Source organism: Cebidichthys violaceus, unplaced genomic scaffold, assembly GCF_023349555.1.
Source record: "Cebidichthys violaceus isolate CVI_PGR_0920_01 unplaced genomic scaffold, fCebVio1.0.p SCAF_8, whole genome shotgun sequence".
In the NCBI taxonomy this organism is placed as follows: domain Eukaryota; kingdom Metazoa; phylum Chordata; class Actinopteri; order Perciformes; family Stichaeidae; genus Cebidichthys; species Cebidichthys violaceus.
In genome coordinates, this window is record NW_027176964.1 from 13,627,362 (window position 1) to 13,645,321 (window position 17,960).

General features: G+C 41.7%; 1 protein-coding gene across 1 annotated transcript; it reads right to left on the reverse strand.

The window, feature by feature from the left end:
• Window positions 1-28: 28 nt before the first annotated feature.
• On the reverse strand, window positions 29-15,510 carry gipc2 (GIPC PDZ domain containing family, member 2). The gene is made up of 6 exons (XM_068738020.1): window positions 14,909-15,510; window positions 5,067-5,252; window positions 3,098-3,278; window positions 2,651-2,763; window positions 1,778-1,859; window positions 29-1,386 (listed from the first exon to the last, which is right to left on the reverse strand). The coding sequence occupies exons 1-6, from the start codon at window positions 15,185-15,187 to the stop codon at window positions 1,235-1,237; spliced, it is 993 nt and encodes a 330-aa protein (XP_068594121.1). The 5' UTR covers window positions 15,188-15,510; the 3' UTR covers window positions 29-1,234.
• Between the last annotated feature and the right edge of the window lie 2,450 nt (window positions 15,511-17,960).

Genomic DNA, 17,960 nt, shown 5'->3' on the forward strand with positions numbered 1-17,960 from the left:
GCCGGATGAATTCAAGACACAGCTGTAATAACAGTATATCAAATTTTATTGTCTATCCAACAATAGTGATCCCTTATGGTTTGTCAAACAATATGCAACTATCACCAGTAGATGACACTAATCAATTCACTATTTAAATTCAGTTTGACAGTGATTTAAATAGTGCAGTTACATTAATGCGAGTGCATTTATTTAAGACATTGGATTGCAATTGATCCCATTCCAGACACAGCCTGCAAAATGGCTTATTTAGGAAAGAACCGTCTTCCATACAGAGCTGTGTCTTGGTGTAAAAAAAAAAAAAAGTCTTGCAGCATATGATTTTTCATGATAAAATAAATTACAGGAAAAATTAAGCGTGCATCTCTAAATAAGCCTCATTTCATGACAATAACTGTGCTAACAGACTAAGACAACATGAGAAACATGAGGAATGTTGGCTAAAGGCGTTTAAAGATAAAACCCGCTGTTCTCTGTATTGCTCGGTCTCTTGACGGATGGACGAAGGGCTCGAGCTGAGGTGTGCGAGGACACAGAGGAGAGATGTGAGAACACAAAGTAAACGAACATCAGCAAAGTCAACGTGGCCGATGTGCCGACATTTCTTCACTGTGAGGTCATTTTAAAAGATTTAAAAAGATGGAAAGGACTTAAAAAAAGAAAAGGTTTGAGGAAAAACAACATCTCTACAATCACAGTAATTACACTAATTACACAATGCTGCCGTTATAAAATCAGCAACGTTTTCACATATATATATATATATATATAAAAAAAAAAAGTCTATAAAAAGCTGTGTGAAACATCTGTATATTCAAAATGACACAGCTAAGGAAGTGTGATTAAAACTTTTAAAATTTAAGGTGTGCACATACCATTCCAAAACCAGTGTAATAGACCACCGCTGACTAAGAATTAATCACCAACTCTTCATCGTGCAGGAGGAAGGTCCAGTGTCGGAAACGCTGCATTTCATGGATATCTTCACATGACGACACACAGACACGACTGAGGTCGATGCTTTAAGTGCAAAGCTACACGTTAAAGCAGAGTGATGATAAGAACACTTCATCCACCCCCGGTTGTGCTGGTGGAAGTTTGTCCAGTTTGCGTCTGAGGATCTCAAGAGGTGAGTTGGGGCAGGAGGGAATGTGTGTGTGTGTGTGTGTGTGTGTGTGTGTGTGTGTGTGTGTGTGTGTGTGTGTGTGTGTGTGGAGAGGGGGCGGGAGCAAACTTAAAATCTTCCCTGCTTGGCGTCTCCGATGGCCCCCCAGACGTCAAAGACAAACTCATCAGGAAAGGCGAAGTCTCCGAGGGTCTCGTCTAGCGCCATGGCGAATTCATCCGGGTTCTTCTTGTCCCGGCCGACCTCGACCATCGTGGCGGCTGCAGAGAGAGAAGAACACTTCACTGAACGACTGCAGAGCTTTGGCATACAGTCTGAGGTCACAGACAGCGCTTCAACTGGATATCATCATCTACTCTAAATTAATATTAATGAAGCCACTCGAGACTAATTCGTATGCACGAAATCAGCTACTTTCTTTAAGTCCCCCGACACAAAAATTACCAACCACTTAACATTACAAGTCTGCTAGAAAGACTAAGTAATTAACCTGCAGGTAATGTTATTAATATACCTTAAATATGACAAAATGAAGAGGCCAATCATCTCTCAGACGTCTCAATGCTGGAGCATCGTCAGCAACTTCCCAGTAAAGTGAGTGAAAAACGTACGTAGTTGTGATACTTCTGCTCGTGAATATTTTACACTCACCGAGTTCAGTGTCTCTGATGCCCATGTAGCTCTCCAGGAGGTCGTCCACTTTCTTCACGGCCTTCTCCTCGAATTCTGTTGGCTAGAAAAAAAGAAAAAGAAAACTGTTTCAATTTCAGTTCCTCCATTTTGTTTGTATTTTGTTGCCGTTACGTCTTGCACAGCACCTCCCAGGATGTTGCAAATTATTATTCCAGATGTCATGGATAAGGAGGGGACACACACACACACACACACACACACACACACACACACACACACACACACACACACACACACACACACACACACACACACACACACACACACACACACACACACACAGAAGTAGCCGCATCTATACTCTGTCTGAGGGGATATCACTACATGGGCTGTGCATTGTCAGATGTATCTGTTAAAATCATAACTGTGATTGCTTATAGAAAACAAAAGAATATTCCCACACATAAAATTCACGTCTGCAATGCCTTTCGATGATGTTATCAAGGCATTTTTCATGGGACACATATCCATACACACATATTTAGTGTATACGGTTCGCATGTTCCAGACTCGCACTGCTCTGGTCTTGGTCTTGGTCTTGACCTGGTCTCGGGTTAGGTGGCCTTGAATACAACACTGACAAACGGGGATGAGCGGGTACCATCTTTTGTGGGTGTTTTGTTCTTTTGTTAGTCATATCTGTGTATCTTTAGCAGAAAGAGCCTTTGAGATTAAGTCAGGAGCAAAAAAAGAGACAACTTATCCAAGTGGTCTTCATAACAGTTCCATGTCTAAAGGTGGGGGAAAAAAAGCTCTCTTTCCCAGTGTATCACATCCACAACCGTTGTCTGGTTGTCCCAGGTCTCAGCAGCATTACCTAAAGACACTCACCTCGTCCTCTACAGTAGCTGGGCCCTTGGAGCGAAGTCTCAGAGTCCCCCTCCCTGTACCGATTTTGTTGTCACTGGTAGGTTTGGCGCCCTTTGACCTGGGCTCAAGCATTTCTGTCCGTCAGAAGAGAAACAATAATCACTGAAAGTTTTTTTTTTTTTTTTTTTTGCTGCAACAATACACTGAAGTTTCCAGCTACGGATCACCACAAGTGAACATTAAAACAAAAGAGCGGTTGTGGTTTCTACAAGCTATTCGTAGCTCTGAATGAAAAAGCAGCGCTGTCCGTCTCACCGCAATGATCAGCAAAGGTATATTTTAACCTTTTTTAATCATGGAAATGATTGTGTAAATGCACAAAATGATCTCATGTGTCCTGGCTCACATGCTGAGACTCTGTTGTGAGTCACTTGTCGTGTCGTGATCTGCGTCTCGTGCCTCACTCACCGAAGGCCTTCATCGGCTCGACCAGTTTGAGGGTGAAGGCCTTGTCTCTGGGCAGCTCTTTAAGCATGCGGGCGACCTCATAGTGCCGCGTCCCCACGATGTTGTGTCCGTTGATGCACTCGACGTGGTCGCCCACGGAGATCACCTTCACCCCGTCCACGACGCTGCCATCTTTGATCCGCTGCCACGCAGAAGAAGCCGGTCACGGGTGTAATTAAAAGACAGCAAAATTGACGTCATACATTTATGAAACGCCACACGAAAAGAGGTTTGTTTGAAGCACCGCAAGTCAGAAATACAGATCAAAACAAGAGGGCAAGCAAACCAAGAGTGTGTGTGTGTGTGTGTGTGTGTGTGTGTGTGTGTGTGTGTGTGTGTGTGCGTCACTTTTCTCTTGTTAATGAGCCAACTGATGCAAAAACCACTTGACTAACAAAAAATATATATATTTATGCTTCTGTTGAAAGCTACATTTATTTCTGTGTGAGCTTTAAAAAAAAGAAACAAACATTTGTGATGCCAATATATCCTCTGTACCAGCTTAGGAGTGTCTGTACTGCATGGGACTGGGACTTTTTGAAAGTGACAAGAAGATAATATTTTACAGGGAACAAATTCATCTTCTCTTTTTTTTTTTGATCTTGAGCTACAAGCAGACCTGTTAAATGCCCCCTGACCTACATTTTGCTCCATAAACCTCTCAACAACAACAAGAGTTCACAGCATCAGACGGTGGACTACTCATGTTCTTAAATTTAGATTAAGATGTTGGAAAAGATCTAAGAGTTTAATTTTCCAAACGTATTCGACACCGTCTTCAAAGACGCAGCATCTCTGTAAAAGTTCACATCGTACAACAGCATCACAACACTGACCCGGGGCTTTAGTGTGTCATAAACACCGTCAGCTGTAGTGCTGTTTTGGCATCACATGATGGCACATGTGAGCACCATGTTATGGTGGCGTAAGATGACCGAGACCAAATAAGCTCATTAGAGTCTGCATCAACAAAGGCATACATACCAAGCTGAATTATGATTTCAGCTATGAAACAAAGTTTGTAAAGTTACTTCAAATATGGCAAACAAGTCTATTTATCAACTGCTGTGACATTCACTATGAGGTAATTAAGAGCATCGTGAATCAAATGTGATCAGAAAGAAATCAGATCAGAAACTGGTTCATTGCCAAGTAGGTTTTAGGGATTTGCATTGGTATTTTGGTGCACAACAGTCACAATAAACAGTCAGAGAAAAGGAAAAAAAAAAGTATATATAGAGATATGAAACAATATAATAAATATATAACAAAAATATATCTGTTATTAAAATGAAAAGAGCTGTACAGTGTTTATTCTAGTGTGTGTAATAAGTGTTTAAACGTATTAAACATGCACTTTGTTTACTACTTTGTTTGTATAATGTAAGTGATATCACATGGGGTAAAGCTGAAACATCTACATGATTATATGATTAGTTAAACAACATAAGATTAATCAATGAGCAGTTTGATAATAAATTCACCTTTTATGTACATAGTTTTGTGTTTTTCTGTGGCTCATAACATTGTAAATTTATATTTTTGACAAAATGAGCAAACTGAACACTTTTCTTTTGGGCCCCGTAGTTTATGACGAGCAGTTGTCATTATTTTATTATGGATTTAAAATAAATTCATATTTGATTATATGAAAAACAAATGGATAGATTCATAATAAAAGTGATTGTTGCATCCTCATATGGGTCAGTACATACACAACCTACACTTTGAAATTACTTAGTCTAAACTAATGAACACAGCTTAAAGCTTAATCCTAACCCTTGATGCGGCTTAATGTCTGATACTGAAACTTTAATTAACTTCAATTAATTCCGTTGTCTCATTCGTGTGCGTTCCATAAATCGACACCACCGTGAACTAAGAGGTGAAATAAACGATGTTCAGGATGAGAAGCTCACTTCCTTCTTACCTTTATGAAAGCGTATCCTGCTCCGTTGTCGGTGATGGTGAGACCCAGAGCATCTTCAGATTTATAAACCTCCACCTCCTTCCTGATCCCTTTAATGTGAGCGAAGATGAAATCCTCGAGGCCGATCTGGCCCCCCAGCAGCTTGTCCATGTCAATCTTGTGGGTGTTGAGGGTGCAGAACAGCATCTGTACACACACACACACACACACACACACACACACACACACACACACACACACACACACACACACACACACACACACACACACAAAGATATAGTACATTACAAAATACATAGACTCCGAAAATACACATATTTGATCGGACAAAACAAAAAGCACTTAAAAAAAAAAGTACTTTGATGAAATAAAAGATTTCTGATAGTCACTGAATAGAATTTAAAAAAATAAAATGGACTATTAATCATTTGCCTTTCAAAAAAAATAAAAGAAGAGGCCCTGCTGTGAAGGAAAACTCCACAAAATGTCTGCATCTTTAATATACAGTCAAAAAAAAAGAACCCATTTTTAGTCACAGCCTGAAAGCCGAGCTAGATATAAAAATACAACTGTTTGAGTGTAGATGACAGAGCACTGCCTCAGCATGCTAAATGCAGGAATCATCCGGAAGCTCCGTCTTTATTGCAACAGCCGCGCTATGCAGCTAAGCCCCCCCCCCCCCCCCCCACAAGTGTCATCAGTGTGTGTTGTGTCTGTGTCTCTGAGTCCTGAGCCTGTGAAGAAGCAAACGGGGGGGAAAATGACCTTTCCTTCCCGTGCCAGAAATGTTGAGATCTGGCTTCACACCTCGTGGCTGCCGTGTCTTGGCAGGACAGATGGAGGGACATGCGGACACCAGCAACACGATACACAAGAGGCCCGATTTAAACAGCCCTTTAAACGGAGACCGGACAGTGAAACCCAGGAGGAGGAGGAGGAGACTGATGGATGTGAATCATTTAATACGCTCAGACTCTCCTAGACAGAAGCTTTTTAATAAGATCTACTTTTATATTTCCTCAGATAACCCTCCTCAGTTATGACCTCATGCAACTTCTATTATGGCATCATAGTCTTAGTAGGGCTGAGAGAAACACGCCGCCAGACTTCCGGGTTGCATAGCAGGAAGGGATTTGACTACTACTGGTTCAGGAGGTTGACCTTTGTGCGCCAATCAGGCTCTGGCAGCGAGGCCTGCCTTGTCGTCCCCCCCTCCCCTCCCCTCCCCCCCCCCCTCCCTTTCTGTGTACCAACCGGCGCTGTTCACACGTTGGCCAACACGGCCTCATGCGTTGCCTTGGGTTACCAGACTATAAAAGAATGGGATTATAATGGAGGGAGGCCACGAGAGGAGGGTGAAAAAGAGAAAAGGGAGTATGGAGGAGAAGAGGAGGCGATGGAGGGTGTACTGTAGCTGAATTGATGCCACCCCCCCCCCTCTCAGGGCATTACCCAAGAGCGAGTGGGAGGAAAAGCAGCGGACGCCTACACACCCGGTTACCAAGGCTGCCAACTGCATTATAAGCTCTCAGCACTCCTCTCCTCCTGCTGCGCTCACAGCCACAGTGTGTTCACGCGGCCGGGTGTAGCTAGAGAGGGAGCAGCCAGAGAGGGAGCAGCCAGAGAGGGAGCAGCCAGAGAGGGTGCAGCTAGAGAGGGAGCAGCTAGAGAGGGAGCAGCTAGAGAGGGAGCAGCCAGAGAGGGAGCAGCCAGAGAGGGAGCAGCCAGAGAGGGTGCAGCTAGAGAGGGAGCAGCTAGAGAGGGAGCAGCTAGAGAGAGTGCAGCTAGAGAGGGAGCAGCTAGAGAGGGTGTAGCTAGAGAGAGTGCAGCTAGAGAGGGAGCAGCTAGAGAGGGAGCAGCTAGAGAGAGTGCAGCTAGAGAGGGAGCAGATGGTGCAGCTAGAGAGGGTGCAGCTAGAGAGGGAGCAGCTAGAGAGGGAGCAGCTAGAGAGGGAGCAGATGGTGCAGCTAGAGAGGGTGCAGCTAGAGAGGGAGCAGCTAGAGAGAGAGCAGCTAGAGAGGGAGCAGCTAGAGAGGGAGCAGCTAGAGAGGGTGCAGAGGGAGCAGCTAGAGAGGGTGCAGATGGTGCAGCTAGAGAGGGAGCAGCTAGAGAGGGAGCAGCTAGAGAGAGTGCAGCTAGAGAGGGAGCAGCTAGAGAGAGTGCAGCTAGAGAGGGAGCAGCTAGAGAGGGTGCAGCTAGAGAGGGTGCAGCTAGAGAGGGTGCAGCTAGAGAGGGAGCAGCTAGAGAGGGAGCAGCTAGAGAGGGTGTAGCTAGAGAGGGAGCAGCTAGAGAGGGTGTAGCTAGAGAGAGTGCAGCTAGAGAGGGAGCAGCTAGAGAGGGTGCAGCTAGAGAGGGAGCAGCTAGAGAGGGAGCAGCTAGAGAGGGAGCAGATGGTGCAGCTAGAGAGGGAGCAGCTAGAGAGGGAGCAGCTAGAGAGGGTGCAGATGGTGCAGCTAGAGAGGGAGCAGCTAGAGAGGGAGCAGATAGAGAGGGAGTAGAGTGACTGCCTCTCTCTCTCCTTCTCTCTCTCTCTCTCTCCTCTGACCAAGTGACTTGCAACATCAGACACTCCACACCTCCCACTTGCCTGCGCCACACGGACCAGAACCTTGATAACCGCGTGGAGAAGGGCAAGTGAAAAAGGGAGAGGCGGCGCAATCTGTTCAGCACCGCCCGAGACGGAGCCGCTCACGGGTCAACATTCTCGAAAAGAGGACAAAACAGACGAGGGGCAGACTAATCACCCAAAATCTGATTAAAAAAAGGCTCTCCTGCAACAAAGAGCATCGTCATTAAAGTCAGAACAAATGCTTACATTATAATAATATTATAATAATAGGCGTATCAGAGATAAACTCATGTTTCATGACATCTAAACAACTGAAAGACCCAACATCTATGAACATGCAAATATTTTACGTTTGTCATAGACACACAGTCAACCCATACTAATATAATCATGGATGTTCTGTCCTGAGCTGAGCCTGAACACATCGTTCTCGCCAGTGTTGACAAAAGATCCTCGATCCATTGATTTTATGAAATATTAGCCGAGCGTGCAGTTTCAACCACAAACACTTTGTGTTGGTCCTGCATTTGTCAGCAACTGCCGCCTTGCAGTACAGCTTTAATTATTATTTTCATTTCGGTCTTTTTACAGGTGGACACAAGATGTCTTTCACTGTAATGTCCCTTCTCAGTGGAGTGGGACTTTGAGCTTCAGGGGGAAATGAGCAGTGGGCGTCACATCACACAGTAAAGGCCGCATGTTCACTTAGTTGCTTATTCCTTCATTATCCGGCCGGCAGATCGGTCTCGCCCTCAATGTATAATTTAAGTCTAGTAGCCCTGCAGACGAGAATAATATTAACTTTCTGGAAGCTGCTGCTCAATAACCCTCTGTTGTTTGTGTCTCAAACACTTCTGTGCACTCGGCCTCTGTTGCACGTCTGTCTGTCGGCCAGGAACAGGGAACCCTCCTCTGCTGCTCTTCCTCAAGTTTCTTCCTCAATAAAAGGAGTTTGTTTGGAGAGTTTTTTTTCCCTTATGCTAAGTAAGGGTCAAAGGGGGGAACCACCTAAATTACTTAATATCAGTTCAAGCGTACGCTACGTTTAGAATATTGTCAGAAGAGGGAACTGAACTGAAAGTGAACCTAATCTACACTGGTTTGGTCAACAGAGCACACGGGCAAAAAGAAGGCATTTGTCAAGCAGATATTGTACAACAATGTACAAGTAAAAGAACATCTACTGACTCTCTACAAATCTCCACCCTGTACTCTCGACAGAGATCACTTCTCCCGCCCGTGTTTGATTAAAGATAAGATAAACACGGCCTCGTAATGGATCTCCCTCGAAATGATGCCCTGAACCAGTGTTGACTCTGGAAACCGGTTTCCTTGGACGCTGAAGCGCTGTCCATCTACAGCCTCTTCAACAGATCTTTTAAAAGGCAGAAAAGAGGCTTAGAAAGATTAAACTATCATGCTTACAGTGGAATAATGACTTCCCATTTCCTTTCTTCATCCATTACCTTCTGTGTCAGGTGTTTTTAGTAGTTAACAGAGAATGCTGATGGAAGCTGTGTGTATTGGACATCACATTCATCAGCGTTTAGACGGTGTAATCATTTACCTAACTGCGGATGTGAGATCCTTCAGAATGACGTTTGTTTCATAAAGGTGGCTCAGAAAAACAAAGTTCATGATGAAAAGCCCGTCTGAGTCTGACTCAACCAACATTAATCAGATTAATAAATCTGATTTAGAGATAATGGGATCACATCAATTCACAGTGATAAAAGACAAACTGATGATCACGGCTACAGAGTAGCACATACTGAATATATACAAATAGGAGGAAAATATTGCAGCAAAAACAAACAAAACCATTGCATTAAACAAAGCAGAAGAGAACTGTTTGAACTCAGAGGGTGTGAATCTTCTATGAAACAACATTAAACTACTTTGATGCACCAAATCGTATCGCAGCCAAGTCATTTGTTTTATAACAGAATAATAAGTCAATTAGTATTTTGTTGAAAACTAAAGTTCTCTACCAGCTGAACTTTTTGATTTGTACATAACAGCCTCCATACGATGGAAATACTGTTTAAATTACTTTTTTTTTTACTTCCGCCCATTTCGTGTTATTAATAGACAGATTTCTGGGTGTCTGATTCTTTCATTTTATTAAAGTGATATTTAAGAAAGCAACACATTGTGAAAATGCTACTAACTGTAAACTTTAGTCAGGAAGCTAAGCTTCTTTTAACCTTTATTCTATTATTTATAAAGGTTATACATCTACAGTTTAATTAAAAACGCTTACTTTGACTGGAATACTGTGCAGATACTTTAGACAGAAAAGTATAGCTTGTATTAAAATGTAATGAATATTATATGTACTGCACATTGGGAGAAAACTGTTTTAATCTGCAGATTTGAACACTAGTTCAGCCTGAGGTGAAGCCAAGTCTGAAAACTAACCGGACCAGAACCAGGTGAGGTTTGTCAGAATGAATTTCCTGAAGATAAGCAGAATTACTCCAGTGAACCTGGTTTAACTGGTAATCTTGCTTTCTGAATGCGAGAAGAAAGCAGTGAAATCCATGGGAATTTAACCACAGATTAATAAATGTAGCTCATAAACAACTGTTGAACAATGAAGGGAGAGGGCTGTGTGGCTCTCTCTGATACATCACCACATCAGTATCACACGGGTAATAACTAATACGGTTTTATTTGATCCGTGGTTGTTTTGTCTCCACAGAGAGAATGATGAAAACCTAAACCTCTGAAAAAAGCTGCTGCTGCTGTTGTTGTTCTACGGGCTCAGCTGCCTCGTCAGCGCTTTCCTCTGCATCGGGAAACAAACGCTTAAAAATGGTCATAAAACCAGATCCAGGCCACTCCCGGGGCTGAAATGTGTAATGAAACACAATTAACCACATGTTGGAATCATGTAGAGGGATAATTTCAGAACGTGTTGATACGCTATCACTGGACCGGTTTACAACGCTAGGAAATAATGGTGGTTTTAAAACAAGTCTAAGATCAGAGTGAAAACAAAAGATCTATTTAGAAAATGATATTTCTTTCAACAATAGAATATATTCAGGAAACTATAGCTTTCTTTTCTAAAACAATAAAATAATCCCTCTGGAAAATCACATGTTAAAATGCAAAACACAACAGCGTTGTTGTCAGAGTTACGTATATGTGATGTGCACTAAATGAGCTAAAACGTGCTCCTTCAAGTAAATCTTTCCAACTATTTGGTTTCCATTCATTTCATTGAAGTTTGAAAAACAATTAGCATCGTCTTGAAAGTGGTTCCAGTTTTTTCCTGACATGACGATAGGCTGCTTTTCTCGGTTGAAAAAATATAATCTCCTTACATTGAACATAAATTTGATTAATATGTCATTTCGCCTACGTACACTGATACACACTCATTATTAGGAACACCTGGGAACTCAGCCATCAATTCTACCTTTACCTAATGTTCAGCTTTGTCAGAGAGTTGTTCATTAAACTACATGTTATTATTGAGGTTATAGTTACAACAAAAAAAAAGAAGAGTGCATGTTGCCGTCACAAGATATTCAAACTGTAGGCAAATGTCTGAGTTTGTGGTGAGCAGGTGGACAAGAAGCAAAGTGAGCGTGAGAGCCGCACCTCAAACGCTGCAGCTGTAGAGCCAATAAGCGGACTTTGACCTGAGCCGAGTGAACACATCAAAAGATTCTTCATCGAAGGACTGTTACACTGCACTCATGTCTCGCTGGCTGAGATAACATAATGTATGCTCTGTAAAGCCTTTACTTTTAGATTATCGGCTGTTATCTCACTCCGATAAATTCCTTTCCATCACTTCCTATTACTGTTTCAGTTTTTATCATGTAAAGTGCCTTGGAGTACCTTTTAAAGCGCTATACAAATAAATTGTATTATTATTAATATTACTACATGAAGTAACTGACTCATAAGGACTTGTGTCTGATTAAAAGGAACAACTGTAGATGCTCACAGTGAACCCAGACAGGCTTTAATGCAATGTGTTGTCTGTTTGAAAAGAAACATGTCAACTATTAGAGGCAATGAGCAGAGGAAGACAACACCATTGTTCATTACATAATTCATATCAGTTCTCAGCCAAGCACTCAAGTAACCTCAGAGCCACTGGTTTACAAAGCTACCGTTTCTGGTGGCTCCTCCATGAGCAACTCTTTTGTCCTGCTGTTAACTTTAGTGCAGAATTCAAGACAAAGCAGTTCCTCGTAGGGTGTAAATGATTTGTGTTTGCACAGCAGACATCTTAAGATATTAAGAATAGACATTTTTTCCATTATTATTAAAGCAACAACTGTCAATTTATTTCACTAAACTTACACAAGTGTTTTAATTTAGAAACCAAGAAGAAGTGCTGGGCGACAATATCATCTATTTCATATCTGGATAACAACATATATCACCAAATATGTTTATGGATTGTTCAATAAATAAACTGTATATGAAACAACCACATAGTAAAGCTTGGTTTAAATACTTGACAAATGAAAAAGTATTTTCTCATTTAAGTAACAATTTAAGTGCAAAATAAACATAAGTGTCAAGTGAAAAAAAACGAAATATTTCCAGCTATAAAGTATAAAGATTATGTTTACATGCATGCAGAAATTTGAGCTATTATGTGCTTGTTAATATCAATTGAGACGACATAATTGTGTATCAAGATATCTCGATATACGATTTCATCACGATAAGATTCCATTGAAAGACGATCAATTATAGTATTGAATTATAGTCCGGCCCGACCTAGAAGCATGGCTGTGTAAAGGCTTTGATTACGCTTATGTAAGAATTGCCTCCAGGCATTTTCAGGAAAATGAATCCGGATGAGTGGGAGAAATTGAAACGAATACAAATTATGTAAACTCATCGTACACTGCTGATAACTTTTGTCCTGTGAGACAGACTTCAACGCGGGCAGCAGAGAGAGGTTTGGTGGTGTTTATGGCGGCTCCTGTGTGGATCCTCTGGGACGCCTGTGGCTGCTGCTGCTGCTGGGACAAGTTATCTGGTTCGATTTGAGGCGATGCCCGCTGAGCCGGAAGTGAGGGACTTCCTGTGGTAAAAACTGTGGCGTCCAACGACTCACGCTCCATCTGTCTGTCTGTCTGTCTGCATCCGTCTTTGTCTTTGTGTAACTATCTATGCCAAATTTCTGAATAGACCAGTATCCTCGGTGTTTCTACACCAATGTGACAAAACTGCTGAACAGGACAGACTGATGTGTTGAAATTCGGGTTGTTATTTTTTTTCATTATTACCTGCTTGGCAAGCTTTGGGGCATTATTTCAGCAGGGAACTTTTTTTTTTTTTTTAATCCTGATGTGGCAACTACAAAAACAAACACTGATGTGATTCTTTGCTGATCCCGGTACTGTCGATCCTCACATTCCCCCTTAACAGAGGGTTGGAATCAGGTTTTCCAACACAAGCTGCTGGAAATCAGCTAAAATCTCAAATCTCTTTGGCTCCGCTTTAGTACTTGTTGTTAGGAAAAGCCACAGGCACAGGCAGTTGCTGCACTAAAACAAGTCCAGACAGATTAAAAAAAACAGTCCTAATGAGTGTTATTGATAGACATGATGGAACAAATACCCATAGAAAAATAGGCTGGTGTCCAATTTAGAAAGAATGACTGCATAGTTTGAGTCTCATCGAGGATATTTACTTCCATCTAAAATCAGAAAGACTGTGAACAGTTCCAGGGAAGCAGTCCACCACTTATCACATGTACGTCTATATGTGAAGTCCTGTAGTTTGTGCTTCACTGTGCACCAATGCCACAGAGACAAATTCCTTTCCAATTATTGGACCCGCTGAATGAAGCAACTGTATCTCTGAGCTTCAAGAGGGGGGGGTGGGGGGGAGGAGTTCCTGTCTGCGGCTCTTATAGCACACAGGGCTGATAACAGGCGGCTCCACCGGCCTATCTAGTCATATATTCAGACTGACAAAGGCCAAACATGCCATTCACACTTTCCTTTCAAAAGTGGAGCTTAAGCAGTCTGGGCTTTGAAGGAGGACACAGAACCTGCTTTTTGTTTTCAAGACCTCTTCCTTAGACACGTAGCGTTTGCTTTTCAGTGGAATTTCGTAGCTGAATGAACAACCTGTATCTAGAAATCAAGGTCATTTGTCAGGTTTCTAGTGAAGTCATAGTCAAGATAAGACACCGATCTATCTCAGTCCTACAGAGTTGAAGGTGTTCGGGCTGACAGAGCGTGCCTTTACAAACACCAACTATCTTTGACACAATGCAATCAAAGTTGACTTTTAATGGCCACCACAAGGGCCACTCTCCAGGAAAAGCTGCTTACAAAAACTTTACTGCAAGCATTCATCGGTGCGGTGGTGTATTAAAGATTCTTTACTGAGGCAAAAATAGCATTACAAACCACACAGCAAAAATACCCGTAAAAGTATTTTTAAAATGTACTTATGTAGAAATATTCAAGTATTATCAGCAAAATGTACTTAAGGATTAAGAGTAAAAGTATTCATTCTGCAGAGAAAATGGCTCCTGTAACTTCTATATTATTATACATGTCATTATTAGATTGATGATACTGATGCATCATTTTACTAGTACTGGTTGAGGTCGAGCTAGTTTTATTTACTTTATATACAGTTATTTAGTCCAGTGTTTCACAATTTAAGGAAATGGTAACAAGTTATATCTGAGGAGTAATGATGTGATTAATGTCAAAGGGTCGGAAAGGAAATTAAAAAAGTTACATTCATTTGTAATCTTAAGAGTTTTTAAAATAATTGATAATTTTCTCTTCTTGGGCCTCAAACACGTATCTATATGGAACCATTTGTGGTTTAAAAGGGCAAATGTTATATTTAGTGGAACTGCTAATAATTCATAGACATCTGAAAAGGGACAAGGGGCCCCAATACTGGGGCCCCTTGTCCCTTTGGGGTTTGTTTATAAGAGGTCAATCTTTAACACTGGATTGTATTAATCATATATCATAACATCATGAGGCTACCTTAATCTGAAAAGCTTGTCACAAATGTCAAGTAAATGTAGTGGGACAAAAAAAAAGTACAATATTTTTCCATGCGATATAACTAGGAATAAATACTAAAATAAGCAAAGTATAAGTACCACAACATTGTACGTGAGTTTAGTTTTGGAGCATATGACTATAAACAGGAGTATCTGTTGGAATACTAACGTGCATTACTTTGAGTTAAACACTTGAACGCAGCACTAAATCACATGTCGCCCTCCTGTAGCTACAGGTGAGCGCTTACTTACCTCAGGCGGACTGATATTAAACGCTTCTGCTATCTTCGCGTATAACTCCTTCACGTTGGAGAAGCCCTCGATCCTGCCGGTGGGGCTTCCGTGCGCCAGCTGCGTGTGGAACACCAACTTGGGCCGGAGGTTGGCAGGTGGAGGCGGCAGTCCTGCTCCGTTCACGGCGGATTTAGCCACGCTCCCGGTGGCACCTGCGTGTCCGCCGCCGACCTCCTCGTTGTCCACCAGATGCTCCTTCGTCGACTTGTTTTTCTTCCTCCATGGTCCCAACGGCATTTTTGTTTGTTGTTGTTTGCTTTTGTTTTTCCAAAAAAAAAAAGGTCCGAGCCGCGGTTAGAACATTGAAGTAGCCAACCTGTTGAGTTCCAAACCCAACGTTCGCGTTCTCTTTATTTACTTCCTTCTTTGCGTCCGAGCTTTTTCCTCAACGTCTTCCTTCCTTCCGCGAAACACTTTTCCTTTTCATCACCTGCCCCTCAGCTTAGATTAGTTATTCTTCGACAAGAGGCTCGGACCTCGCCCGTGGTACAAATGGTGTGAATATTCAACAGGTAGGTTGTGGTGAGTGCGGGATCAACTCTGACACAACCTGCTGGCTGCTCCTGTCCTCGGCTAACAATAGCTCCTCTGTCTATCAGCGGGACGCAGGCGCAGTGGGACGAACCCGGGCTCTGTCCCAGTGCACCTGTACTCACTTAAAAACATACTTAGGTGTTTTTTAAACACACGCTATATAATAAATATATATATATATATATATATATATAATATATAATATGCAACAAAAGTTAAAGTAAAAAAACGAAAAGAAACAAAAGTAATATTTTTGTAAAAATTTAAAAATACTATGTCCGATTATTCATATATATATATATATATATATATATATATATATATATATTGTGTGTGTATATATATATATATATATATATATATATATATATATATATACAATATTACTTGGCAACAAAATGGACCAGTGGTGGAAGAAGTATTCAGATACTAAAAGTACTACCACTCTCTGAAAATACTCCACTACAAGTAGTAGTCTTTCATTCAAATTCCTTATTTGAGTAAAAATTCTGTAAGTATTATCAGCTTAATTAACTCAAAGTATCAATGGGAAAAAAATCCCTGTGTGTTTAACTATATATGATTTTTTTGTATTAATATTACTGCTGCATTAAAGTGTATGTTGTATTTTACTGCTGTAGATGTTTACGGTTGTACTCCTTTATATACTGTTGGGAAGTTTTAATCCAGAGCAATGCATCATATTCTATATAATCATCATTATATCACAGGCGGGAGGTTGAACAGCTGGTCCTCTGGTCAGAACAACCTGGAGCTAAACAGGCTCAAAACTGTGGAGATGACAGTGAACTTCAGGAGGAGCCCCCCCAACACTGCCCCCCCTCACCATACTCAACAGCACTGTGTCTGCTGTGGAGCCCTTCAGGTTTCTGGGATCCACAATCTCTCAGGACCTGAAGTGGGCCCCCAACATCGACACCATCCGGAAAAAGGCCCAGCAGAGGTTGTACTTCCTGCGCCAGCTCAGGAAGTTCAACCTGCCTCAGGAGCCGCTGATCCTGTTTTTACTCCACCATCATCCAGTCTGCTCTCTGCTCCTCTATCACTGTCTGGTTTGGATCCGCCACCAAACAGGACAGGAACAGACTACAACGGGTTGTCAGGTCTGCAGAGAGGATCATTGTTTCCAGCCTGCCCTCCATCCTGGACTTGTACACCTCCAGAGTCAGGAAACGGGCTGGAAATATTACTGCAGACCCTTCACACCCTGGACACAACCAGTTCCAACTCCTCCCCTCTGGTAGGCGCTACAGAGCTCTGTACACCAAAACCACCAGACACAGGAACAGCTTCTTTCCACTGGCTGTCAATCTGATGACCAACTAACAATTAATCAGACATATTGCATCTTCATTTGCACTATTGCACTATTATCACCTTTCTGCACTAATTTCCCAAATCCATTGTCATTGTTGTTGTTCTATGCTCTTTATGCTCATATATATTTATATTGTACATAGTTAAATGTTAAACGTTCATGCTTAGTTTCTCTGTTCTACTTTGTTGTCTTTAATGTCCTTGTTTTTGATACTTCTCTTGTTTATTGTATATTCTATGTATGTATGTACGATGGGAAGCAATGTGTTACCGGAGTCAAATTCCATGTATGCTCACACATACATGGCCAATAAAGCTGAGTCAATTTTCAAAGTTTATCAGGCTCCCTTCGGATCTACAAAAAGTTTTCAAAAAAGTTCACACATACAGTAGTCCAGACTTTGATGTCATGTGATTTTCAAGATAGAATAGGGTAATATGGGAGCTATACTTCAGTTCTTAAATGTTCAGTTTTCCCAACGTCCCCCTGAACAGTGAAGAGTGCTATAGCTCAGCATATAATACCTAATGAAACATGACACTGAATTATTGTAAACTGATGTTCAGTCAATTCAGATATTCAATGATATACATGTTTTTCTTCTCCCCTTAAATAGACCATCCTTTCATTTTAGATAACACAATGTAATGCCATAAAGATTCACGATAGGCTCACATTGAGAAGGAGCAGGTGTGTTTACCCTCCATCCTCCCTGGATAACAGTGACTCAAGCCTCTGCACACGTCTCTCACACACATTTTTATGTGCATGTAAGTTATTATAGTGAAATATTTGCTAGCAACAATTTGTGCACCCAGAGGTCTCCATCCTTTTTTCTCCTTTCATAAAATATATATATATATTTTAAAAGCTACAGATAGATGCAAAAAAAAATGGTATTTATTTGTGGTATTAAATGAAAAGTATTTGGCTTGAGCTTTAATCTCATGAGCACACATGTCAGCAGCTAAGTGGCCCCCTCTGTCCAACAAGGACCCCCCCCCCCCCCCCCCCCTCCATGGGCCCCTGAAGCCAGGAGCCGGCATGACGAGTGATGTGGCGTCCCCTGGTGGGAAAATGTACAGTAAAGGTCTCTGTGTTGGCAGCTGATAGCCAGCAGCTGAGACCAGGCAGCTA

Coding starts and splice junctions, on each gene's coding strand:
- gipc2 (XM_068738020.1), bottom strand. CDS start 15,187: ATGCCGTTGGGACCATGGAGGAAGAAAAACAAGTCGACGAAGGAGCAT. Junction 3,279..5,066: donor CAGGATACGCTTTCATAAAG/GTAAGAAGGAAG, acceptor TCTGCGTGGCAG/CGGATCAAAGATGGCAGCGT. Junction 2,764..3,097: donor CGAGCCGATGAAGGCCTTCG/GTGAGTGAGGCA, acceptor TCTGACGGACAG/AAATGCTTGAGCCCAGGTCA.